The sequence below is a fragment of the Mucor mucedo genome (genome assembly GCF_025094135.1).
Source record: "Mucor mucedo strain NRRL 3635 chromosome Unknown EV154scaffold_17, whole genome shotgun sequence".
NCBI classification, from domain to species: Eukaryota; Fungi; Mucoromycota; class Mucoromycetes; order Mucorales; family Mucoraceae; genus Mucor; species Mucor mucedo.
Genome location: NW_026252301.1, coordinates 274745 through 301234, shown reverse-complemented (window position 1 = coordinate 301234; position 26490 = coordinate 274745). Strand labels below are relative to the sequence as shown.

The following is a 26490-nucleotide window of genomic DNA, read 5'->3' as shown; positions in this document are numbered from 1 at the left end:
AAGCTTAAAAAGTACAAATCGCCGTTTCAAGACTTTTGGTGTTCTTCAAAAAAAAATGATGTCACTTGATCAAAATCACTCGCCTAATTACCGCACTTGTCCTTTGTCCTTTTTGATTTTATGACAATAGCTCCATCAGAAGAAAAGACTTTCTTGCGGACTGCTATTGCAAATGAGAAAGAACCGTAAAATGAGACGGGTAAGAAGGATTCAAAAGCTGACAATGATCCTGCCGATAACACTCCAGTAATTTGTCTAAAATTTAAGTCGAATCATAAATGATGGTTTCCATAGCAATGCTGCAGTTTGAAAACACAAAAACATAGTCACTTTTTTCATATATTTTTTTTTTTTTTTTTTTTTTTTTGCTTTTTCCTTTAAACCATGTCAGAGCCAACAACACCTGTCAACAGTATCGCTGAGCCCAAGGGTGATAATGTCGAACCCAAGGGAAATATCAGAACATTTTTAGGTAAAGAATACGACTTGACCGACCCAAAATATGCGGGACTTAGTAAGAACGCCATCAAAAAGATACTTCGAGAAGAGATATGGCAAGAGACCAAGCCAGAGCGCACCAAAGAAAAACGAGCCAAACACAAGCGAAAGAGAGCAGAGCGTCAGCAGTTGATTAAGGACGGCGTGCTGGAACCTTTACCTAAACGACCCAAGTCCAAATACATGACAGTTGGCAAAGTCAATGTTGTTTTGGACTGTGCTTTTTCAGACCTCATGAACGAGAAAGAGATCAGCTCTATGCGTCAACAAATCTGTCGTTGTTATAGTGCTAATGTTCGTGCCGAAAAGGAATCCATGCCCATTACTCTGACTTCTTTTGACGATACTTTAAAAAACATTATGGATGATAAAGCTCCTTCTTGGACCAACTGGAGAAATTTCGAAGCAACCACAGAGCCTCTCAGTACAAAGTTCCCAAACAAAGAAGATCTGATCTATCTCTCTGCAGACTCTGACAATGTAGCTCACGAATTGGAAGAAGGAAAGACTTATATCATTGGTGGTATTGTCGATAAAAATAGACACAAGGTAAAGCAAAATAAAAGTGTACTCCATGTTCCGTTTCTGACATTTTTGTCTCAATTCAGAATTTATGTAACAACAAGGCACAAGAATTGGGTATCAAGACTGCACAATTGCCTATTGGTGATTATATCCGTTTGGCCTCAAGAAAGGTTTTGACAGTGAACCAAGGTAAAATCAAGAAGAAAGCTTCTATTTTAATATCATGCTAAAAAAACATTGAATAGTCTTTGAGATCATGATTAAATGGCTCGACTGCCGTGATTGGGAAAAGGCATTTTTAGAAGTGATCCCTGAACGTAAATTAAAGAAAAGTACAGTTGTCAAGAATGGTGTAGAGGTTGAGGTGGAAGAAGAAGAAGAGGAAGAGGAGGAAGAGGAAGAGGATGATGAAGCTTTAAAGGCAGACATTACCGAAGAAGAGACTGTTACAGAAAAAGATGCGGTTACTGCTGTATAATTTGTATTTAAAGACAATAAAATAAACTATAGAATATCAAGCTACTACTTCAAACTCATCCTCGTCGTCATCATCATCATCCACACCTTTACTGGTAGTTACTGGCACTTCGATCATTTCATCGTCGTCTTGTGGTGGAGCAACATAATCAGAGTCAAAATCAGTGCCATCTGTACGAAGCGCAACGGCTTTTTTACCGTTTTCAATCAGCCCGGGTATCTTGGCGTCCCATTCATCTAGTTTGGTGACAAATGTTGCAATCGTCTTCTTTTTTATTTCAATGTCTTGCTTTAAAAGTTCATTGGCCTACAGAGGACTGAATCAGTTTTTTCTCTCTCCTTTAAAAGAGACGTGGAAGAGCAATTGTACCTTTTGCACAGACAAGTGTCTATCACTCAATGCATTTAAACGAACTTCCTTTAACTCATTTTCAAGTTGGAGGAAAGTAGCCTTCATAGTTGTCATTAGGCTATCAAGACCTAAACACGTTCATAAGATGAAGAAAGGTCCCAAGTGGTTTTTCGTCCGTACCTTCGTTTCCCTCCTCTTTCTGTTGTTGCGGGTCTAATAATATCGACTCGAGACACTCATTAAACGTCTTTGTTAAAGTGTTTGCTAATTCATTCATCATTTACCAGAATAACGCTAATAAAAAAAGGCAAAAGTTCAGTTCTATGTAAATATGCAGGTGCAAGTGGCTTATGGTGACTGTATTTACTTTTTATGAAAGCTTTCTTGTAACCCAAAACGTCAAGCTTTTTTTTTTTTTTTTTTTCTTCTTTATTACCTTTTTTATATAATGTCTCGTAAAACTGATAGACTTGCCAAGAAGGCATCAAAGGCAACAAAGAAGGTCAACACACCTACTGTCGAAAAGGTTGAAGCCGCTGAAGAATCCAGCGAGGAAGAGATTCCTGTCCTTGAAGAAGATATCGAAGAAGACATTGAGGAAGAGGATTTAGAAGAGGATGAGGAACTCGACGAGCAAGATATTGAAGATGAAGAGAATAGTGAAGACGACGATGAGGAAGTAGCTGGTGAAAAGAAGTCTCGTGCATTGAGACCTAGAATTAACGACGAGGTACCTAAAAATATTCCACTTTTGACATGTGGATCTAGATCTTAATATTTTCTTTTTAGGCTGCCATGATTCGTATTACAGAGACCTTCAAGTTGAAGGATTTGCCCTGGATTGAGACCATGACCATCACTTCTTCTGAACCCGTTGTTGTTGAGGATCCCAAAGATGACATGGTTCGTGAATTAGCTTTTTATCAACAAGCACTTGAAGCCGCCAAGCTTGGTAGAGAACTCGTCAAGAAGGCTGGTGTTGATTTCTCCAGACCTGAAGATTACTTTGCTGAGATGTTAAAGAGTGATGAACATATGGCCAAGATTCGTCAAAGATTATTGGATGAAGGTGCTTCCGTCAAGGCTTCTGAGGATGCTAAACGTCAACGTCAACTCAAGAAGTTTGGTAAGAAGGTCCAAGTCGAGAAGCAATTAGAAAGACAAAAGCAAAAGACCGAGATGCTTGACAAGATCAAGTTGCTCAAGAGAAGTAAGCAACCTATTTGTATGTAAAAGAATGAAGGGAAGGACACTAACATTGTTTTAAATTTGTTTAGAGAGAAAGGATGGCGGTGATTTAACCCTTAACGATGACTTTGATGTTGCATTAGATAAGGCTGATACCAATAAGCGTGCAAAGACAGAAAAGAAGACTGGTTCTGGTCCCAGCAAGGGTGGAAAGAGAATTGCCAAGGATGCCAAATACGGTTTCGGTGGTAAGAAGCGTTTCGCCAAGTCAAATACATTAGAATCCACATCCGGTTTAGGTGGATACAATAAGATGAAGGGTAAGCCCATTTATAAGGGTAAAGGAAAGGCTCCCTTCAAGAAGTAAACATATCCCCGTATCTTTTTCTGTCATATAACTCCAACATTTCACAACTCTCACTCACACACATTGTAACTATTAAAAATAAAATATCAAATTATTTAAAAAAAAAAAAGTATAAATATATATAAAAAATAATAGGGAGGGAGCAAATATAAGGAGAAATATTAGGAATTAAGGTAAAATAAAATCTAAATGGTATTTAAACGCGATTCAATTCAGTTAAGATTACGACTTCTTGGTGCTGTTTAATCTCAAGCTTGACGGGCTTATCTCCATTCACTCTCTGTAAAGCTCTTTCATTTAGCTGGATTTCAGCAGGATGGGTTGTCACCCAGTGAAGGACAATGCAAATGATTGTAACGGACTAAATAATAAATAAATCAGCGTTGGTTACACATAAATACAAGATAACGTACCAATGCGGCTGAACTGGATGCGACTAACCCTCTTTCGAAACCGTTTAAACTTATCAGAACGATATAATTGGCACATGAAGTTACCAAAGAAACACTGGCTGCAATAATATTTCGCTTGGCCATCATGTGCAGTGAAGAGGACTGATGTGCAGTCTGTTGGGCTGTATTTGGGAAACAGTAATACTTTACAAAGACACCGATATATAGTACGGACAGAACAACATCATAAGATAAGGAAACCACTGAAGCTGGTAATTTCATTCCGACGGTGCAATGGAACGGAAAGGATTCAGCAACGATGTCGATTCGAAACACGATTTGCAGTATAATTATCGCGATATTAGGCAGTAATAAACCCAAATTCATCAAGTACATGCCTGATTTGAACCTGCTCATTTTTGGCACCGAAATAATATGGATCTAAAGATATGTATGTCAGTAAGTATGATGATGATAATAATGATGAGTTGTCACCTTTTCAATGAAATAAAGATATAATACGATTTTACTTGCGGTGTATATGATAGCACAGTTATAATGTGTCAAGACACATGAAATGTAGTTTCCATTGTTTGTGCTGGTCAGCATACATGCAATCAAATTAAATGCCCATGACAGTCCATACAGGACCAAGAGTAGTCCTCGCACGTAATGTATAGGTCCATCAATACTCGCCACCTTTCGACCAAAAATCAAAGAAACGATAGTTATGCACGCAACGCTATTGACTTCTGCAATAATCTCCCATTGATCAGGTGAATACATTTATACAAGCAAAAAAAGAAAAGAATATATAAGAAAAAGAAGAGGAAAGCAAACGGGAAAGAAATAAACAACATCTTTATAGGGGGTATGTTTATGGCAATACAAAAAAGAAAGGGGGGCAACTTGTCAAGCTGCATGGTCGGTATGTGTAACCCCATTGCTCCGTAACAAGTACAAAAGGAGTGATGGTCTTTCATAGCGCCATACCCTCCTTTTTCTTTCCCTCCCATAACAGGATTGATATCCTAGCTTATTTCCATCTTTACTATCCATTTATGCCACTTTAATTTCCTCATCAAAGGCATTATTATCAACCTCTCTCATACATTGTCCACCTATTCTCCTCCTTATTTCCATTTAAATACTAAAATCCTCTATCAGCTGATTCAAGCGTTTTCACGTAAACACGATGTGGACCAGCTTCCAAATAAAGTTTTTCGCTTGCCCCATTTATGGAAACCAATTACACAAAAACCAAAAAGCTTCTTTGCACAAGAAATGCTAAACTTCATAGGAAAGCAGATTCGTTTTAACACTCTTCAAATCATTGTATCTACACAAGGTAGTCTCAAACAATATAATAAAATGCACAGATTGCTTGGTCGCAGTTGGTAACTTTTTTAATTCATTTCAAACATAAAATATAAAGTTATTAAGGTCCAGCGTGAGTAACAAGGGGGTTCGACAGCGGAACGGTGAAAGAAGATCATGATTGCAATTGTGATTGCAGTTGACTTTTTTGGGATGTTGGAGCGCGTAATTTGATCACCGCCTTCGCGTAAGGTGAATTATATTTTACCAAACGCAGCGCGTTTAATTTTTTTTTTTATTTTTTTTTTTTTTTCTACATTTACAAACAAAAAATATGGACAGTGAAGAAACCGATGGCGTGAGATCCTATGTCCTTGGTTTATGTTCAGCCATTGGCGGCATGGAAGAATTAGTCGAGGCCGATGGGTCTGTTGGACAAGTGTACTGTCCTGGTGACGAAGCATTAGGTAAAGAAGACCTATATTATCACACAACATAACAAACCTACTCACGTACACCTCTCATTTAGCGTGCCTTCGAGATTTGAAAAAAGCGATTCGTGTCGACAATCAAAACAGTGAAAAGACAGTATTGAAAGTGCTTGTGGAATATAATGTCATTGTAACAGATATCATCCCTTTGATACTGTCGTTTCAAAAAAATCGTAATGAAGTGTCGTTTCGTTTCATTCTTGCTTGTGGTAAGTTAATTCCTTGGAATTCACATTCTTCAAAGGATTAATAAAAGATATTCTAGTGGAGTTACTTGTTCCCATGACTTGGCCAGTTGAAAAGAGTCTTAATGTAGACGACGAACAAGAGGAGGAGGATCCCAACGTTATGCACTGTTATCGAAAGTACAAGCTGGATTTATTAACTGAGGGTGTGTTTGAAACTATCCTGGCTATGGCAATGAGATCATTGCGTATTCCTCACCGGGATAGGTCAGTTCTGGATCATACAACCATTCGTCTATCACTCTATCTGTTTCGTAATTTGACAGCTATCCCAGACCTGAATACAGTTCAATCTGCCACCATGGAGCAAATTCGTATGGCACATATGCAAGAAAAATTGATGATCCGTTTTTATGAGTCTGATGTGATTGAGTTTTTAATGACAATTGCTTCTAACAGTAAAGTACAATCAAGTGTGGCCGAATTAAATTTACTCGTATTGGAATGTCTCTATAATTTCGTCAATTACATCGATCCTAAAAGTGTTTACTCTTATCTTATTACTTATGGAAAGGTAAGTAAGAAAAATAGACCTAATCATAGACATAGTAATTAATCCTTTGCCTTGTAGTTAAACAGAGGTCTTACTGAAAAGGCAGCCGTGTTGAACGATTTACTTTCACGAGAGAATGAGAAAAAAAGACAAAAGAATGCGTATGCACCTTCAAGACACAACCGCTTCGGTGGAACATACATATTAGATTGGGTAAAAATAAGCTCTGTTCCCTTCTGTTTTCTGACTGACCCTTTTATATTGTTTAGGATGGAAAAATGAGAGTGACACACAAACAAGTGGGTGGTTTTGCTGATCCAGCTGTGTTGCTAGAAGGAGAGAAAAAGGAAACAAGATCAGGTGTTAAACGTAAATTAGAAGATAAAGGTGCTTTACGAAAGGTTTATCAAGACGGTCTAGCTTTCAAGTATCTTAAATTCACTGCTCAGTCCTTTATTAAGTCCTGCTTTAATGGTAATTTTTTTCATTTGTATGCTAAAAAAAAAGGCCTGATTGTTTATAATATTTATTTTAGCTTTTTATGCAAGCATCCTGAAAGATATGCAACGCGAGGACGATCATATTATGGATAAAGATTATATTCGCTACTACTCTACTCTGAGGTGGTTTTTGGAATACCATTCTTATGAATATACTGCCACTTTAAAACGTAAAGAGAATCCTGATTATACCAAAAGCGATCCAAAGGACTATGATCACATGGATTTCGATTTAACTGTTGTTGCTGGCACATTGGATTTGAAAACAGTCTTATTTTGTCTACGATTTCTCCGATCTAGATTGGATAAGAAGGAGTGGTTCGACATACAAATGGGCGCTGATTGCTTTAGACAAATGTTGCTTTCCGTTGGTATGATGGTAACTTCTACAGAAGAAGAGTATAGAAACACTGCTGAACATATTCAAAGTAATGTGTATTACGAACAACAGCATTTGGATCTTTTAGTTGAAATCGTGACATGTTACAAATCCCAATCGACCGGTTATCTCAAGACGGTGATCTTATTAAACCATGTCTTGCTAAAACTTCTAGACAGGTACCAACAGGGTAAAAAAGTATTGTTCACAAGAAGAAAGCCAAAGTTATCAAGAGCTAAAAAGAACAAAATTGGCGAGGAAGAAAGCTTGGTTGTAGCAGAGGAGGAGAGCGAAGATGAGGAAGAAAAGAGAGATCGCCAGGCTGCCTACAAGGACCAGATCTTTAAATTCAGTGCTTTTGAACAGAGATATGTTTCCACAGGTGTCATTCATGCATATTGCTCTCTTTTAGAAGGATATAAGGATTTAGAACCCAAGTTTATAGCTTATATCACTAATATGTTTCACAGAATTATGGTGAAGAGACGTGCCGAATTCTTGCTTTGGAAGGTAAGAACTATTAGAGTGTGGCAAAGTGAATGACAATTAAACTCATAAGCATGTAAATATAGCTGCCTGTTTTGGATCTTTTCAATAGAATTTTATCTGATGCACATCGCATGCGCCAAACACCAGAACTCGACATGCTGACTGAATTTATAGAATATTGTATATATCAATTCTTTAAAGCTGCTAAATTATACCCTCTCTTATTTGTTGAAGCATTAATCCCAACCGCCAAACCGGACAGGACAATGTGGGAGTTACCTGATCCAGCCAGAGTACAAGACGAACAAGCTTATTTAGACGATGTTAATTATATGCCTGTCGTCACTGACACTGCCAACACAACTCAACAAAGATCAAAATCGCCTGAAGATAATAATATTATTGATGAAGGAATGGTAGACTATTTGTTCAGTGCATTTGATCGTAAAAAACAAGAAGAAGAGGCAAACATATCCGAACATGATGAGGAAGCTACTCAAAGCCGTCTAAGTGATGACGACGATGATATCGTTCCAATGAGTAGCATATCATACAGTGACAGTTTCAATATGCAGATTGAAACAAATACAGAAGAAGTGGATAAACTCTTATTAAGTATGGGTATTGGTGCAAATTAATAATGTTATTTAAGGCCATTAAAAATTGTAAATATTATAATAATAATAAAAAAAAAAAAAAAAAAAAAAAAAAAAAAAAAAAAAAAATGGTTAGTTTTTGCTAGAGTTTTGTACTCTTGAAATGGCAAATACACCAACTATAACGACACCCAAGAATCCAATAGCAGCAGGTAAAAGCAAGCTGTTTTCTTTTTTAGGTGGCGGGGGAGAAAACACCTTCTTCTTTTTAGGAACAGGTTTTTCTGTTTGTTGCACTGGTAATGGTGGTGGTTGTGCAGTAGTGACTTGACTGGGAGAGATGGATTGGGGTTGTAATGATTTCTGATCTTGTACAATCAATTTGACACGAGTCTGTCCCACCTTTCTAGCCAAGTGCACGGAATCTGACACATCGGCATCACACGACATGAGGACCTGATCCTCTTCATCGTCTAAATAAGACATTGTCAACCACTCCTCATCACCAACATCGTCTCCGTGTTCGGGTATTAACTTTACTCTGACGCATTCCAACAACTCAGTAAAGGCAGGCTTACATACTACTCGATGTGTCTTTTGTCCTGCAGATGTAAACTTAAATGTAAAAGTATCGGGTCCCTCATCCATAACAACCGATGATGCTTGATCGTTGTTATAATTCACCATACTAGCTGATTCATTGGGAGATATGTCTGAATAGCTCTTCAGTTGAGAAAGTGACGTGGAGGGTTGAGGTGATATATTATTGGAAATCATCGATCGGCTATTCATGTGCGAAGAAGAATCCGACAACTGTGAGCTACTTTCCATAGGATCTACGGCACTAAAACTATCCCAAAATCGACCCCACATGGGTCCACCTACATTTATGTAAGTATTCTGTATTTATTATCCGCTGCGCGTGCTCTTTAATTATGTACCTTCAGGTCCCTCTCTATTGTCCATCCCGTTCATTTGTTCTAGTGTGACATATGTCAATTTTAGTACATCCACCATGCCAATGACAATTCCGTTGTCCAAAACAGGAAGGTTCAAATAGTGTCCCTCATTCATCAGCTTAAGAGCGTCAAGAACTGTGGTATCTGGTGACGCCGTATCAGGATTGGGCGTCATCACTCTAACGACCGTACAGTTTTCTGGGTTCAAACCTGCAGCAATGACACGCAGAACTATATCCTTCCTAATGGTCTAGTTGGTACATGGTTTAACAGTTTGTATATAGTAAGTGACTTACGAGGTAAAAATACCAGCTAAATTGTGGTGCTTTTGTACCAAGACTGCCGTTGTGTGTAATTCCTTCATCATGATGGCAATATCTCGTACGTTTGTTCTATATTTAACCTCAGCGGGAGGAGTTCCGTCTAATACCGACTCTAAATTAGGACAGGACATATGTTGACGTAAAGACTCCAAATATTCGGTTAATTCTGCAGGTGTTCCAGTCCATTCTTTCTCGACTCCTTCAATGGCACTAGAGAGCTCCTTGGAAGATCCAAATGCACGCTCAATTTTTTCAAGTGCACCATATAAACATTTCGTAATGTCTAACAAGCCAAATATATCACCTTCTTCATTACATACAGGCTAAATAGAAAAATTTCGTTGATAAATATTCTGTACTCAGTTTGCGTTGTACTACTAAATACCAAATGACGAAATCCTTTCGAGACCATCAAATTTAATGCCTCGGTCGCAGACGTATCGGAAGTAACACACATGGGCCCTTTTGTCATAATATCGATCACAGGTGTTGTTCGTGCATCTAAATTTTCCGCAACAAGTCTATATGCAATATCTTTGGCCTATTCCGGATCATTTGATTAAATTTATATTTATTACTATTTCGCCCCTTTATTAAAATTACAACTTACTGTAAAAATACCAGAGAGATGGTCATCGTCATCAATGACAAGAACACAATCGCAACGCTTAGCTGCCATCAATTGAGCCGATTCCATCACCAACATGGATTCTTTGACCGTTAAAGCTTGGCCAGGTCTCAGGGCAGACACTGTGCCCGCTATTCTTCTATTCTTTCCGAGTGTTCTTGAAGAGTTACTGGGTCTCTTTTTTGAAAACTCTTGTTCTAATTTTTTACGAATAGCCTATTATTGAAAAACAAAAGAAACTTAGCTTTGCAGGAACCAAGTATAAATAAAACACTTTAAAGCTTCTACCTCATCTCTTTTCAACTGTCTTTGACGACCAGTAGAATCAAGCGTATCAACAGCTTCAGTTGCACGCACTTTGGAAACTTTTTTAGAAGACATATAAAGAAAAAATGCAACTTTTATATATTTATTAAAAAATATTCACGTTTTATTTTTAGCAGAAACTACAAAAACAGCGAGCTTTTCCTGCGGATCCTTAAATTTTAAAAAGGTCGGGTGGCTTGCCTGGGAAGAACATTCATTGTCGGCTTGTATGACATACTTGATACTTTTACCAACAAGCAGCATCTTTCTTTCTTTTTCTTCCTCCTTGAGCCATCTTTCTCCCGTTGATTTTCACATGGCTGAACCTTTTTATTTTTATTTTTGAAGCATATTCTTCTCCGCTCCAACACACAGATTATCCATCCGTTTCCTTGATAATTTGAAAAACGTAGTTCAGTAATGTCTCTATCATAGATACCAAAATCATGTTGAAATGAGTAAAATAGTGTCTTGTATTTTAAGTAAAAAGCTGGCATCCTCAATGATATATGAATAAGGATCAATGTTTCAATATTATATCTTTAAAATTGATGATATTCATGATTTATTGTTTTAACACCAACTTTATCTTATTTTTATCAGTATAGTTTTTAAACTTGGAGACCGTTCAAGGTTATTATCTGTTTGGATATACTATCATTAAGAATACTTGATGTTATGCAGATGGTATACAATACCCAATACTCTGTTGATCTGTGCAATAAATTGGAATGAGTATGGGACACATTTCAACTGCATCATAAAGTATTCATTTTACCATAGCCAAGACATAAATCGTAATTTTTAGGCCTATAATAAGGCAGCGCAATTTACATTAATGTAATCGCACCCATCACACATTGTATAGATTTACCCACAGATTAGAAGCCACATTTCCCTTACATTTAATCACAGTGTACTTCCTTACAAAGTACATAAATGTTTACGCAGAATAATTAACGGTATAACAATTATTACAAGAAGCAACAAGAGTAAGTTCATGCGCAAGATTATTATAAATAAACTTATGATGCTCACTGTTTTCAGTACATATTCTGCAGGTTTTGTCGTAATTGCATCGAAGATCGAGGCGTTTTTTTTTTTTTTTTTTTTTTTTTTTTACAGCATTCTTTTTAAGGCTGCTTTTGATGGCTCTGTTTTTTAAAATATATATACGTATAAAATGCGTATATTCTCTAGTGCTAACTATCATAAGTGTCTCCATTTAAAGCATTTTTAGCTGAAAAGTAGTATTTTTTGTTAGCTTGAGACGGTATATGCAGCTAGTACGAGTTCCCATGCCCTTCTGTCTAGAAATCAGAAGTGATACATAGTATGAATTAATAAGTGATTCGTTCTCTTGCCTCGATTCGTTTGTAAGGATGGGTTTACCACCAACAAAAGCAATTGTGATCTGTGCTTTTAAATTTAGTGAACTAAATACCAAAGGATACGACAGATCCTGCTGGTTCAGAGCTAAGGACACACATTAGGTAGGGTTGTTCTTATCCAAGATTGATCAATTGAAGTGTCAAAACCCAGCAGTAATATTTTACAGTCACATTGGAAAAAGGTGAAAGAAACTAGCCAATGATCATAGTTGGGAGCGGGGTGGAGAGAGCCTGGTACCCCCTGGGCTTGAAGGTTTTTTTTTTTTTTTTGGTCTTTACACTACTTCTTATTAAAATGTTGGCCCTTAAACATACACTTCCTAGGGTTTGTACACAATTTAGTCGTCCTTGTATTCAAGGTTTGAATCAAACACGATGGAACACCACCAGTACGACTACACCACCAGTGGAAGAAGAAAAGTCTGCCACAGCTCAATTCGATGGTATTTTAAATGTATTGGGACTCTCAAAAACAGACATAGAGAATGACAGTACATCAAGTGTACTTAATGAGTTTGCCAAGAAACAAAAGAATAAAAAGGGAGAAAATGGACCATTGACCTTGGATATTAGTTCATTCACTTCTTCATTAGCCACTATGGGACAAGCCCCTCACCAACTTCATATCAACGCCAGTCCTAATAACACAATCATCACCTTAACTAGACCCACCGGCGCACCACTTGTTACTACATCTGGTGGATCAGCAGGATTTAAAAAGGCAGCTCGTAGTGGTTATGAAGCGGCACATCAAGCTGCTATTCAACTTTTGGATAAGATGAACTCAAAGAATTTACAAGTACCTAACATTCATATTGTACTTAAAGGATTTGGTCCTGGTCGTGACGCTGCTTTCAAAGCTTTAGTTGGTGGCGCACAATGGAATGTCAAACGTATCACTGATGCTACACCTATACCTTTTGGTGGTTGTAGACCCAAGAAGGCCAGACGTCTTTAAAAAACTTATATATACTTGTAGATTCTTCTTTATTAAAAAAAAATAAAAAAAATGGATTTTATTATTCTTTTCTAAGCAGTTGCAATAGGTGGCGCCATAGTAGGTGCTCCCATACCTTCAAACATGCCGTTCTTTTCATTTTTGAAGAAGAATTGCAGTGAAAATTGTTTAGAATCCTGATCCCAATGTGTCCAAAATTTACCAGGTGTTTCATCTACTTTGTTACTTTGGATTTTAAAAGCAATTGATTCATAAGGTTCGGCTGCAACAATTAAATATTGATAGGCGTTATTGGGTTGTTCAATCTTTTGTTCATATGCACCCATGAATCTATGGCGAGGAATAACATCGTCTGCAATTTGAGGGTATTGGATTTGGAAAAGAAAACCAAGCTGTTTTGTAACTGGATCACGTACTTTGGTGACTCTATAACCTGGTCGTCCAATCTTGATGATATTTCTACGAGGTGCAATCAGGGGTTTAGCTGGCCCGACAGCTGCTTGTACAATATTATTATCTTTAGCTTCTTTAGCTGCACGACGTGCTAAATTGGTTTGATGCTTCTTTCCTTGTGTATGTGCAAGATAAGACCCTTCACTGGTGTGTAGTGTCAAACAAAGTTTACATTCATATGAACCAAGATGATTCTTCATAAAATAAGGATCCTTTGCGATATCAATCGTTTCCATCGCAAGCTTACGAAGTCTTTCACGACGATCCACATTGGATTCAGAAAAACTAGCTACTCCTCCACTTCTGTGCTTACTACCAACTCGATTTTGAAAATCCATCTTTAAATTGCTACTGCTGTTGTTGTTATTGTAAAAAGTGAAAACGAAAACGAAAAAAAAAAACAAAACACATTAAAATATCACTGATCACGTGACTGCATATCACAGTCACTTCCAGAGACGCTTGTCAAACAATCTCATCATTGGTTTATAATCATGGCATGTGTGCTTTTTGATTTCTTGCTAACATTTGTATTGTCGCAACACTTATAAAATTTGTAAATCAAAAAATAGATACTGATTTTAATTTAAAAGAGGAAAAAAACTGCTCATTCTATATAGTTTTGACGTGATTATACTTCACATTACTACAACATGTGTTCATTTTTATTCTAAATCTCACTGTTATGGTTGTGTGTTAGTACTTCTGGATTGTTATTACTATTGGGTAATATCCACGCCTTTTTCAGAGTTTTCACTGGTTTTAATGTTCATTATAAACTATTTGCCCAAGAATTTCACATATCCTATAGGTTGGCTTGCAAGAGCGGATCTTTTATATCTCTATATTAAATATGTATGATGCTTATGTTTGATTTGTCAACTAACGCTAGCTTGTTTGATTCCCACTTATTGTAACATAAGCACCTGATATATTAAAATAAAAATACGTTAGTTCATTATAGATTTTTTTTTTTAAAAAAAAAAAAAGCGTGTGCCCTGACAGAATGTTTAATGCGGCAAACGGGCTTTTTTTTAAAACTCAATTCCATCTCATTTTTGTACGAAACTGACTTTTTGCCTTTTTATTTGTATTTCTTCTTCTTTTGTAACAATGACTATTTCAACTTCTCTGCATATACCTCTGTCTGAGTTATCAAGAAGAGCGACAGTAGACAAAACGGGGCTGTCCAAATACTCTGTCAAACGTTGGATATCCACTGTTGGCAAATTATTTGACGAAGTAAAATATGCCAAGATATTTTTATCTACCTGCATATGCTAATAGCTACCTCTTTTTTTCTTAGGGTGACTTTGAGTATCGCAAACACAGTATTCAGAATGCGTACGTTCATTATATGAAAGGTTGTAGGTAAGGAAGAAATCGTTATACAGGAGAGAACAGCAACTATTTGCTTTTGCTAAATATGCACGCCTAGTATTATGATTGAGGTCATTGCAACGCACCCAAATTTCAAAGAAGCAAGAAACGATCCTTCATATAAGCTCTTGAAGTCTGTAAGTGAATTCTAGTTTATTTTTATAACGTCATTCCACCAGACTAAAACAATCTTAACGTAAAAAAAGCGTATGTCCGATATTTTAGTTAACTTGGAAGACATAACTTTGGAATTACAACAACAGGATGTCGCTAATCACAGAGATGACGTTTTGGAAGAAGCAATGACCAAGTATCCTTCGCTTGACGAGTTTGATTCTCGAGAGAATCAAACTCAGAGTGATTATTTACTCGACGATTTACCTTCCGTACCCACCCATGCGCCTCTTAAAACGAAACGGCCGTCTGCACCTCAACCGGATATTCAACCTGTGTATATGAAAATGCCAGAACCTCATCCATCACCTCCACCGATACCACCTACCTCCCACAATTCAGTATCAAGTACAGATAGTACCTTGATATTACCCTCACCTACAAACTTTATTTTCCCATCTGTATTGATAGTGGATCCGCCACAATTGGCTAATTGGATTAAAAAAACTGGATCGGAAAATCCACCTAGTATTTTAATTTTGGATGTAAGACCTCGATACATATCTGAACAAGGATGTATCAAACATCGATGGATCGCACAAATTGAGCCATTGGTATTGAAGCAAGAGTAAGTGATGCATCCTATATTTGTAGCGAAGCTAACCTTTTTATTAGTGTTCATTCACAAAAGATTGAGGAATCCATGGTCATGAATCGAAATCCCGAACAACTTGTCTTTTCAAACCGTCAGCAATTCGACCTTATTGTCTACTATGATCAGAACTCTATTTCGGCCGCTAACAGTGTACCGCTTCGTAATCTCCACTCAGCAATTTATGAAATGGAATTCCAAAAAACCTTGAGCAGAACCCCAATGATGTTGGCTGGTGGATTTGATGCATGGAGATCAACTGTAGGTGAGAAAGGTATCTACAGATATGATCGGGGAAGCAGTGATGATAATAGTCCTAGCTTTCCTCAACCAAAGCCGCACTGGCTTCAAGACGTGGTAAGGCATGGATCTGACCAAAGCGTTACTTTGGAACCTGTTCAAGTACATCGAACAACTTATGATTATGTAAGTATTTATTTTTTATGTATTCAATGACACTTTATTAAAAGATTGGTATATAGTTTAATAGTTCTGGAACTTCCGGAAACAAAGAGTCTATGAGCCGACACACCAATAAATATAAGGATACACCACCACTTCGTGGAATATTTAATAACTCGTTAAATCAGCCTTACCCTTACTCACCCACTTTTTCAATGCCTATACCCCAACCAACTGGATCAAACACACCAGATATTGAAACATTCTCTACCAAATACCCGGATATCCAACCCAATACTTCTAGTAAACCTGGTATTACAAGAAAGAACACGTATATTGATAACCCTTTCAATGGTTTTACAAAAACTACGAACAAGCAATTCGATGTACCCCCTTTGCCCCCCAAGCATGTTCGGCCATCACCTACAGATTCTTCACCTCCTCTACCTCCAAAACCTTCAAACATTTATGATGTGCATACTTCATCTCCTCCTACTGAGAATCGTTTTGCTCCGGTCTCTGGTAATTCTTTCTCTCAAATAGGCACCGTCATGAACGGCACAACAGGTCTCAAGAATTTAGGAAATACATGCTTCATGAATTCGATTATTCAATGTTTGAGTGGCACAGTTCCATTTGCACGTTATTTTCTTTGTAAGCAGCTGAAAGGTGCCTAATATGTATTTATCGCTCATTCTTTTTTATTATTATTAGCTGGCTCGTATAGAAAGCATATCAACAAAGAAAATGTGCTTGGAACAGGTGGTGTAGTCGCTGAAGAATTCACAGCATTGTTGCGTACCATGTGGGGAGCTCAATACAATTTTGTTTCACCTATCTTATTTCGCGAAGCTTTAATCAAATTCGCACCTCAATTTAAGGGAAGTGAGCAACATGATTCACAAGAATTTCTCAATTTTTTATTGGACGGTATCCATGAAGATTGCAATTTGATCACAAAACGCCCTGTTCCTCCACCTGAATCTGCAGAAGAAGAGGCAATGTTTGAAAAGTTACCTGATTGGAAAGCAAGTGGTATTGCTTGGGAAAGGTACTTGGAGAGAAATTCAAGTGTGGTAGTGAGTTTGTTTCAAGGCCAATACAGAAGTAGATTAACGTGTTTGACATGCTATGCCGTAAGTTCCTTAACTCGCCCTTATACTTTTGTAATTCTCACCTTATTTTATAGACTTCAACTACGTACAACTCGTTCATGTCTCTTTCACTACCTATCCCGAAAAATAATGGAGCTTCCGGTGTATCTTTGTATGATTGTTTGGATTATTTTGTTCGAGAAGAAGTTTTAGAAAAAGATGATGCATGGAACTGTCCAAAGTGTAAGACTTTACGGAAAGCCAGCAAATCACTTACACTATCGAAATTACCCGATGTCTTATTAATTCACTTGAAACGATTCTCATATGACGGCCCTTTCAAGAATAAGTTGGAGATAGTTGTGGATTCTCCCATGACGTAAGTGTTATAACTCATACAAGCTTTGTTTACTTTGCGGTATTGAGTATTATTATTATATTTTTTAGTGGGCTTGATCTATCAAGATACGTTCCAAGCTCCATGTTTCCTCCAGATACAATAGTTGAACAGTCGACATTTAATTATGACCTGTACGCTGTCTCTGTAAGTATTTTTTATTTTTATTATTACATTCAAATTTACGTGAACCTAATCGATCAATTTAGAATCATTTTGGCTCATTGACAGGTGGTCATTATACGGCATGTGTCCGTAATGGTTACAAAAATGAGTGGCACAATTTTGATGATTCCCGTTTTTCGGTCTGCGATCAATCCAAAGTATTGGTAAGCGACTGTTTGCTGGTTTTTTTTGTTGTATATATTTATATTTGCTGACTGTTTTATTTAGAGCCGAGCTGCCTATAATCTTTTTTATGTCAGATCTACTGTAAAATAGCTATTATTTTTTTATTTATCGAACAATACATATCCGTCCATCTTTTACTTCCTCTATGTAATGAATGAAAGAGAACTTTGATTTTATGTGCTCATGCAAGGACAGATGTTAATAAGTCTGGGAGTGTTGCAATTGCATTTACCTCCATAAAAGTATTTATTACGCATAATTTTAGACCTAAGAAACCACTAATCAGTTTTTAAACTGTACGTTGGTTATTCATTTCATATCAACCTTACTCATATTATTGTCGTGCGATATTTTAAAACTACTTTTAGAAGTTTGATTAATTACAAATTCTAAAGTACGATAAAGCATATCTATTCTCTCTATTTACAATACGTATTACGTAGAACTAAAAACAGTTGCAATGCCACACTCCATTATAAAACATCTCGTTAACACATTAACTTAAAACTACTTATAAATCTTTTGACAGCTGCATTGCGAACCGGATAATATATTACCCACACAAAATCATCAAAAAATAAATGCGGCTAAAGTGGATCGAACACCTGACCTTCAGATCTTCAGTCTGACGCTCTCCCAGCTGAGCTATACCCGCTTTGATGTATTTTTAACTAACGCATAAATAATATCCTAACAATTAAAACCAAAAATGACGTCATTACAAATCACGTGAATATCACGTTTCTGGAATATAATTGGTTGGGCGGTTTATTGGAATGACAACATGTCTTTTTTTATTTATCACAATGATATCTTTAAGGTGGTTCAATGAATTGGCAGTGCATTTAGGTTCTTTCAATCATTATAACTTGCATGTCGTCGCGAACGAGTTTAAAGAGATGTCAGTCAGGTCCATACTGCCTGTTCATCTCATTCATTTACCCATCGTAGTCAAGGTTATAACCTTCTCGACAATATCAATGTAGTAAGGAACATGGCTCAGAGGTTATTTTTTCAAATTCAGAAGGTAACTTTTTATACTTTATGCTGTAATGAAGAGTATCGGAAATCAATCACGATTGACAGATTTGATCCTCGATACGTAATTGACATAAAAGTTATTACTGGCTTGTGACACGGCTGCATATTTAAGATAATTGGGACAAAAATTGTTTAGGGAATAACGAGTCATTACGAGTTAGCTATGATCGCTGTAAAGATATCTGTCATACGCAAACAGCTGCTCATTCCATGTCAACCATGTTATTATTAAAGATGATAATACTAGATTGAATTAAACGAAACGAGTTGTCTTTCTTTAGAGGAAGTTGAAATATTAACATATAAAGACTCATTACAGTCAGCAGCGCAACCAGTCTTTTTGCATAAGACATACTTTCATACCTCAAATCAGGGTTTTTATTTTATAGATACAGCTCTGTAGAATCGGACGATGTAGATGAAAAGCACCAAAACGTCAATGAAATAATCCAAAGTGAACGCCAAAAAGAGCATTGCATAAGATAAAAAGCATGCTTTAAACAGGTTTGTCGAGACTATATGTTTAACATGTGTCACACGTTCATTTTTTTTTATTGAATTATATCAAATGTACGCCCTTTTTTTTTTTTTTTTTTTTTTTTTTTTTTTTTTTTTTTTTTTTAAGCGCAAATAATTTAGATCGAGTAACAGAGAAAGCTATCATGTATATATGTACCATTAGAAAATGCTTCAATTAAATTATACAATGTAATGAGAAAGTGTTAACAAGGCGGAATTGTGGTATATAGAAACAGAACCTTTATTAATAGAGAAAATGTTAGTCTCGTGTGTTATTCGTAAAATAAAATTCACTTTAATAAAGCTATTGCTATGGCAATGAGATACCAATGCTTCCAAAAACATCTATCGAATTTTAAAAGATGGACTCCATGGATATGAACTCCCCCATTTATTTAAAGGAAGCTCAATTTAGACATGCTATTATTTTCTGTATCGCTCTTTTGTATTTCGACTTTTATAGGTCAACGCATTGTTTCAAATAAATTTTTGTTTTCGTCTAATCCTGTGATACAAACATACTTGTTTACTCCTCAGATGAAAAAATAAATAAAAGGCGAGAATGGGAAAAAAGATGATCCTTGGAACGGAATTCGAATTCATGATTTTAGGGTGTTATTCCTTCCCTTGTTTTCCATTTTCTCATTCTCTTTTTCTTTCTTTATACATTCTTAAAGTAAAATGTCGGCAGCAGAATACAAGAAAAAACTAAACGACATCCAAAGGACAGGAGATAACAAGACATGCTTTGATTGTGGAGCACCCAACCCACAATGGGCAAGTATTTCATATGGAATTTTTATTTGCTTGGACTGTTCAGGTGTGCATCGCTCTTTTGGAGTCCACATAAGGTATATGTTTATATGTGTGTCTTAGAAAAATCAGAAGAATTAAATTTAGTGCTAGTTTTGTGCGCTCCATTACGATGGATAAGTGGTTTGACGACCAATTGAAAAAGATGGAGGTATAATTTATATTTTAATGTTGTATTCAGACTTATTAATGCGACAAAAAAATTCGATAGCTGGGAGGTAATCGAAATGCAAAGGTCTTTTTCGATTCTCAGCCTGATTACACCAAGGATATGCCCATGAGTGAAAAGTATCATACCCACTGTGCTGAATTATATCGCGACAAGGTAAACAAGAATGTAAATAAATCTGGAAAACAAAATTCCTCAACTTTTTTTATTTTAGCTGTCAGCAGAGGCAGAAGGCCGTCCTTGGACTCCCACCCCTTCATTAAGAACAAAAACAACAAACAGTACTCGCACCTTGGGTCGGTTTGGATCCACTGAACAACGATCCAGTAGTTCTTTAGCTTTGTCGGGTGGGTTTGGTAGTGACTCTTACCAGAGCAACAATAACAGTGCTAATTCCTTTAGAGCGGAAGAACTAAGTACAAAAGCTCGCAACGAACAATACTTTTCTCAACTTGGTAATGCGAATGAATCAAGATCAGAGTATGTTTTTTTAACACTTATATAAATGATAAAGTACTTATTTATTTTTAGTCGCTTACCGCCCAATCAGGGAGGTAAGTTTACAGGTTTTGGAAATCCTCAATGTAAGCCAAACAGTTTTTATTTTTTATTTATCTTCACCTCCTTTTCTGTATGTCTAATATTTCATTTTATCAGTTGACGATGATTATCAGTCATCAAGAGGAGGAGGAGGGGGCGGAAATGTTGATCTTCGCGAAATCATCAATGATCCCCGCGTTGCAGTTGAGAAGGGCTGGTCTTTGCTTTCATATGTGGGTAAAGCTGCGGTAGAACTCGGGCGTTATGCGAATGATACATACGTAAAGCCTGCAGCTGCTCAATTAGCAGATCCCAATTTTAGAGGCCAAGTTCGAGATAATGTAAACAACTATGTGAATTCGTTTTCACAACCCAAGGTAAAATTTATGCAAATGTAAGATATTAGGCATTGTACTGAGTATAAATGTAGAATACCTCGTATGGAGGGGGAGGAAATTCTTATAGCGGAGGATCGTACAATACAGTGTCTGGTTCATCAACACCTTCGTTACGTTATTCGGGCATGGAGTCATCTCACAACACAGATACCCACGACGACGATGATTTCTTTGGTTCCAACTTGAACTCACAAGAACGCTTAACCCCGACTTCTGCTTCAACACCACCTGCTAAAAACAACCGTACAACAAGTTCTGCTAGTGTACGTGCCAGAGCCAATTCCTCCACAAAAAAGAAATCGGCTGACTCGGATGATGAGTGGAGTAATTGGTAAAAACAATCCTTTAGACTTTCAAAGAAAACTTGTACCAACAACATCATTCATACTTACATATCATTTATACACATATATATAAATTTATATTTTATTTTTCCCTATATACATGAAAAATCTAAATTTTATTGAGGGTTATGTATGTACATTGGTTCTTTATAAATCAAGATGTTTAGTAAGGGGGATTTTTCGGACCGTCAAGGGTGTTACTTCATCATCTTCATCTGCGTCAGGATCTACACCGTAGATGGTTCTAGGCCATTCATCCTCATCTTCGTCATCGTCTTCATATACTACTTCTTTTCCATCAATAAATTCAGGCTCGTATTCGGGCGGTTCAGGTGCATCTGTAGGCATGGGAATGCTGTCCTCAGCCTTATCTTCTTCCTCTCCATCCTCATCATCCTCATCATCTTCATCATCATCCTCCTCAATATCATCATATATATGATGTTGATGAACGTCTTCATTTGTTATGCGCTCTCCTTCTTCATCTACATACACAATCTCGGATTCTTTAGTAGTGACTTCAACGTTTTCCATGATTAATCTTTCAGGGGATCCCAAAGGAGTATATGTCTCACAGCTTAAACCCCAGGACTTTAGAAGCGATGCATTTTCGCACTGTGCCAGAGACCACTCGCCACTGTATGCAAGAGGTGAGTAGACCCACCATGTATAAATAAGGCAAACACTCGATAAGACCAAGACACCCAACTTCATGACACGAGGGAATCGTCTCAATAATATATCGAAACCGACGCCCAAAGTCAAGACAGCAAAGTAAAGAGAGGGCATATAATGATGGATGAACAATTGTCGCTCCATTTTGAAAAAGGGAAGATAATGAAAAGTCCAGGCCATGACAAAGAATCCGGCAGAGGTTTCGTAATACGCACGAAGGCCACCAAAAGAGTCTTTGAAGCCACGCTTTTGACGTAATTGAAAGAACCCGTACAAGATAAAAAATGTCAAGACGGCAACTGTAGATGACCAGTAAACAAGAGGATTACCAAGCAAGATAATTTGATTGGTTTCTGTTTGCCAGAACGAAATGACGCTCAAGAGAAGAGGCCATTCATGAGGACGAGATTCGAAGGGATGTGTCTCAGTGAGTTCACTGTTAATAGTCCACATGGCTTTGTGTAAGCGAAGAAATTTTTGGAGAAAGTCGGGACGGTGTTCAGGCTCCATTACAACATTTTCTGGCACTATAAAAAATAACTATGAGCGTCTGAATAGTAGATATGTATACAAACTTAAATACGTACACATAGGGTTTTGAGATTCATCAATTTGCCACATAGTTTTAGGCTTTAAGGCCTCACTGATACAAGATATCTCTTGCTGATCATACCCCCAATCAGGAAGTCTCTCGTAGCTAGCATACAAATAACAATCTTGGTACGTATGCATCAAACGGAACTTACTACGACGAGCTTGAAGAAATTGACCTGCTTCAGGTATGCGACTATCCTCATCGATCTTCAAAAGCCAGTTATCATTGGCATCACCCTCATGGTTGGGAAATCCATAAGCACTGACTTCTTTGTTGTAATCTGTGTCCGTGACAGGAGCGGGTATATCATGACTATGGAGTTTAAGAGGCGCAGTCTCAACATGCTCAAGGCGAATCGTTTCACCAGCACGTACGTACTGTAACCAGGTCGTATTGTCACTAGCCAATAAGTCATTTTTGGGTTCTTCAGAATTATCTGATTTCAACACTCTCCACCAATTATTGTTATCACGATGAGGGTATAATGTCACTTGCTGTTGCTGAGATCCTTCAGCATAATTAGCCTTATGAGAATGAAGGAATCCACCTGTTGTTTCGAGATGACGGATAGTAATAATAGAGCCATAGACAATAGCTATTTTTATATATCAATTAATTTATCTGCATCAATCACTTTTTAGTATTAAATCTTACGACGAGGTGTGTCAATGGGATAATATCCTTTCAACTCATTTTGTGTTTGCATCTCCATGTACGATTCTCCAGGTCCAGACCTATCTAAAATTGACAAATGAATATAAAATGACCCAATATAAATGGATACAGGCACAATAATAAGACATATAGCTCTGCTAAAGAAATGAAGTGCATATAAACGCTAATACACGGTAATGACTTTTTAGTCACAGAAATGAAAAGTGGCCTATTAAAATGCATGCATTTACCTTGGTTACAGTGATATCACCCAATATTTTCCAGAGTTGTCTTATGGTAGATACGCCTATAGTGGCAACGGTAAACAAACCCACCCATTTAGTACTGACAGTGCATCCCAATCCGATCCCGGAACAGAGTAGCCAAAAATACCAACTCCGGTCAAATGATCTATGAAAGGACGGTTTTAAAATTTTAACTACTTTGGTTTTTACTGTCTTTTTTTGTTACCTCTTTAAGTTATAAAACCTATTCCATGAAAATACAGTGAATGCAATGAAAAACAAAAGGTAGGCATCTAAAAGAACCAATCTGTTGTTTGTAATCAGTCCATTTTCTAAAAAAAAAAGTTAAAAAAACGTGGTTTTGTATAACCTATTCAGTTACCGAAACAAATTGCCAAGGCAGTTAATGTAGCAGCAATTTTAGAATGACCAGCATCACGAATTGTTAAATAAGAAAGAGGGACAATTAATGCTCCAAAGAGCGCTCCAAAAGCACGCATCTGGACATAAGGTACATTCTCGGGTATGACACTTCAAAAAATTAAAAGAGTCAGTGACTGAAAATTAAACCGAATCATTATATACATTACTTTCCAATCTCTGCAAAATCGAAATCTCCCTTGAACCCGGAAATCCAAGCAACAAAGGCAATCAACAGCTTTGCCAACTGTGTAACAAAAGAATAAATATTTTCTTTGAATTCTTTTAGATTTTTTAATTTACTTACAGGTGGATGCACATCGAAAAAAAAGGAACGTCTAATATAATAGGCAGCATATTTTCCAAAATGGACCTCATCAAAACTATATAAGCTATAAATTAATTGCACACATAGAGCTTTCCCATGATCTAGTTGGACTTACACTACTTGAGCAGGTAAGGCCACATTTTTAAAACGGACAGGCAATGACACTAGAAACAATAAAGCTGCAATGAGGTTATTGTTGTTGCTGTTGACTACTGTTTTCTTGGTGTCTTCCTTGTCAGCAGTAAGAGCCGCTGTAGGTGCAGATTTTCTCTGTCGGATCTCTGTCTTGAATTTCATAACAGTAACCGAAAGAGAAGAAAGAAAATACAAGAATAAAGTTGTCCGCTTTTGTGAAACTCACCCACCTTCCAAAAATAAAATCATCATTTGAATATCCGCGCCTGCTAAATAAAGACGTTATTTTTGCGTCGAGGTAGCAACAATATATTAATTGGTTCTATACCCTATGGAATATTGAAACTTGTCTTTTTTGATTTTTACTTTAGCAATTTAAATGTTATTACCATTAAAAACGCGTCGACAAATTGATTTTTCCTGCAAACATAGATAGTTCTCCTACCCAAGAAGGAGACCTGACCCACTTAAAATTCTGGTCAACACAGATAATAAAATATTTACCCGATTAATCAATTTGCCTACAACTTGGTTTTGTGCCTGGACATTTTATTGCTGTGATAGTTACGATTGTATCGGCCTTTTTCTGTATCAAGAAAAAGATCCCGATTAAATATCTAAATATTTTCTGCATGCCGCACTGACCGCCTTTTCTTACCCTTTTGCTCTTATAAACACCACCGTTGGGCTGATTTTTGACACCTTCATTCAGGTAAACATCTAAGATCATCTTACAGCAGCTATTTAACAGAACCGTAGACTACGACAAAGCATTCGATCCTTTTTTAAAATCGATCATAAACGATCCAAAATATGAAAGGTTGTCACTCATCCATCCCCCACAAGAAATACCCCCGGTTTTCGCTACTTTAAGTTCAAGTATTACACATATACTACTTGAGTATACTCCATATACAGCCAAATCAGAACGACTATGTGTTTATGCGGACGATACTCTGGTATCACTTGAACAAATCTCTTCTTCTTTTAATTTTTTATATTTTTATGCATAACACTATATTCATGAAAGACAGCAATATATTGTCTTCATAAATTTATTCAAGCTTGTCTTTATAAATTTATTCAAACTTGTCTTCGGGCTTGTCTTCAAGCTTGTCTTCAAGCTTGTCTTCGAACTTGTCTTCGAGCTTGTATATATAAATTTATGCAAGCCTCATAGCTTATTCTATAAGGTAGCTCATTCTTCGTCTATCCCGAAACCAAGGGTAAGTCTTTAGAAGAGATGGACCATGTCCTCGGTGGAAAGGTCTTATATTATAATCAAGTCCATACCAAGTCTCACCGCTCTAAGGAATTTGCCTTCACTTTTGATGAGAAAAAGAAGGATCGCCTTTAAATCTATCGACTATCATTATAAAAAAACAAAAACAAAATTACTTTGTATCATTATCATTATTTTCCCTTCCTTCTTCTTTTAAACTTTACATGCTAATATAATTATCTCTATCAATGCTAATGATCTCAAAAATAATCTTATTATAAGTAAGTTACCACTTAATAATAATATTGCCCCAAATTTTAACATTTTTTTTATCACGTACATAATGAAATTTTATAATAAGGACCCTGACAAAAAAAAAAAAAAAAAAAAAAAAAAAAGGGAAATACCAAGACCAAGTTCCTGTATAAAGGAATATGGTGCACATTTTACCAAACACGAGTTTCAGAAGCTTCGTTTGTCCAAATTTAACGTATACTGGCCGGCACTCATCAATTAGACAGCATGGAAACATAAACAATTACAAAAATGGGAGGATATATCCAAATGATGAGTTTCCTTGGCACAATTATAATCTGCCAAGTCATTCATATTTTTCTTTATAACAGAAATGCTAGCTGGGTTTGTGCCAAATAACTTCGCGTATTCTACACCAAT

General features: G+C 36.7%; 10 protein-coding genes and 1 non-coding gene across 11 annotated transcripts; 6 read left to right on the top strand and 5 right to left on the bottom strand.

Annotated features, from left to right (window-relative positions):
* Positions 1-383: 383 nt before the first annotated feature.
* On the top strand, positions 384-1484 carry EV154DRAFT_438347 (guanine-1-methyltransferase-domain-containing protein; the record flags this gene model as incomplete). The annotated part of the gene is made up of 3 exons (XM_051596874.1): positions 384-1047; positions 1107-1212; positions 1269-1484. Coding segments are annotated over 3 exons (985 nt in total), but the record flags the coding sequence as incomplete, so codon positions are not given.
* Positions 1485-2300: 816 nt separating this feature from the next.
* EV154DRAFT_415248 (eukaryotic rRNA processing protein EBP2-domain-containing protein) lies at positions 2301-3085 on the top strand (the record flags this gene model as incomplete). Its single annotated transcript, XM_051595650.1, has 2 exons — positions 2301-2582; positions 2642-3085. 2 exons carry the CDS (start codon positions 2301-2303, stop codon positions 3083-3085), a joined length of 726 nt encoding a protein of 241 aa, XP_051460866.1.
* A 453-nt stretch (positions 3086-3538) lies between these two features.
* Positions 3539-4654, bottom strand: EV154DRAFT_459504 (uncharacterized protein). Its single transcript, XM_051597486.1, has 3 exons — positions 4295-4654; positions 3821-4240; positions 3539-3768 (listed from the first exon to the last, which is right to left on the bottom strand). Exons 1-3 carry the CDS (start codon positions 4583-4585, stop codon positions 3604-3606), a joined length of 876 nt encoding a protein of 291 aa, XP_051460865.1. The 5' UTR covers positions 4586-4654; the 3' UTR covers positions 3539-3603.
* Positions 4655-5434: 780 nt separating this feature from the next.
* On the top strand, positions 5435-8405 carry EV154DRAFT_600071 (timeless protein-domain-containing protein). The gene is made up of 7 exons (XM_051607146.1): positions 5435-5583; positions 5646-5816; positions 5873-6366; positions 6424-6558; positions 6615-6819; positions 6881-7734; positions 7797-8405. The coding sequence occupies exons 1-7, from the start codon at positions 5451-5453 to the stop codon at positions 8349-8351; spliced, it is 2547 nt and encodes an 848-aa protein (XP_051460864.1). The 5' UTR covers positions 5435-5450; the 3' UTR covers positions 8352-8405.
* Positions 8406-8427: 22 nt separating this feature from the next.
* On the bottom strand, positions 8428-10638 carry EV154DRAFT_498761 (uncharacterized protein). The gene is made up of 6 exons (XM_051600402.1): positions 10508-10638; positions 10202-10435; positions 9977-10132; positions 9565-9914; positions 9251-9510; positions 8428-9190 (listed from the first exon to the last, which is right to left on the bottom strand). Exons 1-6 carry the CDS (start codon positions 10598-10600, stop codon positions 8442-8444), a joined length of 1842 nt encoding a protein of 613 aa, XP_051460863.1. The 5' UTR covers positions 10601-10638; the 3' UTR covers positions 8428-8441.
* A 1531-nt stretch (positions 10639-12169) lies between these two features.
* On the top strand, positions 12170-12926 carry EV154DRAFT_498760 (uncharacterized protein). Its single transcript, XM_051600401.1, has one exon. It carries the CDS (start codon positions 12212-12214, stop codon positions 12872-12874), a length of 663 nt encoding a protein of 220 aa, XP_051460862.1. The 5' UTR covers positions 12170-12211; the 3' UTR covers positions 12875-12926.
* On the bottom strand, positions 12927-13695 carry EV154DRAFT_498759 (uncharacterized protein). Its single transcript, XM_051600400.1, has one exon. The coding sequence runs from the start codon at positions 13663-13665 to the stop codon at positions 12946-12948; it is 720 nt and encodes a 239-aa protein (XP_051460861.1). The 5' UTR covers positions 13666-13695; the 3' UTR covers positions 12927-12945.
* A 629-nt stretch (positions 13696-14324) lies between these two features.
* EV154DRAFT_600067 (uncharacterized protein) lies at positions 14325-17950 on the top strand. Its single transcript, XM_051607145.1, has 11 exons — positions 14325-14569; positions 14634-14698; positions 14766-14844; positions 14914-15449; positions 15497-15899; positions 15956-16529; positions 16590-17011; positions 17065-17348; positions 17417-17513; positions 17576-17695; positions 17760-17950. The coding sequence occupies exons 1-11, from the start codon at positions 14441-14443 to the stop codon at positions 17805-17807; spliced, it is 2757 nt and encodes a 918-aa protein (XP_051460860.1). The 5' UTR covers positions 14325-14440; the 3' UTR covers positions 17808-17950.
* A 349-nt stretch (positions 17951-18299) lies between these two features.
* Positions 18300-18372, bottom strand: EV154DRAFT_t24. Its single transcript has one exon. It is a non-coding gene; the product is annotated as a tRNA-Phe (tRNA).
* A 1571-nt stretch (positions 18373-19943) lies between these two features.
* EV154DRAFT_498755 (uncharacterized protein) lies at positions 19944-21617 on the top strand. The gene is made up of 7 exons (XM_051600399.1): positions 19944-20128; positions 20184-20241; positions 20302-20415; positions 20474-20739; positions 20791-20843; positions 20917-21176; positions 21230-21617. Exons 1-7 carry the CDS (start codon positions 19959-19961, stop codon positions 21530-21532), a joined length of 1224 nt encoding a protein of 407 aa, XP_051460859.1. The 5' UTR covers positions 19944-19958; the 3' UTR covers positions 21533-21617.
* A 71-nt stretch (positions 21618-21688) lies between these two features.
* Positions 21689-24857, bottom strand: EV154DRAFT_549138 (Dolichyl-phosphate-mannose-protein mannosyltransferase-domain-containing protein; the record flags this gene model as incomplete). Its single annotated transcript, XM_051604851.1, has 10 exons — positions 24574-24857; positions 24438-24513; positions 24301-24377; positions 24093-24241; positions 23937-24042; positions 23717-23876; positions 23466-23649; positions 22804-23406; positions 22031-22743; positions 21689-21928 (listed from the first exon to the last, which is right to left on the bottom strand). The coding sequence occupies exons 1-10, from the start codon at positions 24753-24755 to the stop codon at positions 21689-21691; spliced, it is 2490 nt and encodes an 829-aa protein (XP_051460858.1). The 5' UTR covers positions 24756-24857.
* Positions 24858-26490: the final 1633 nt, after the last annotated feature.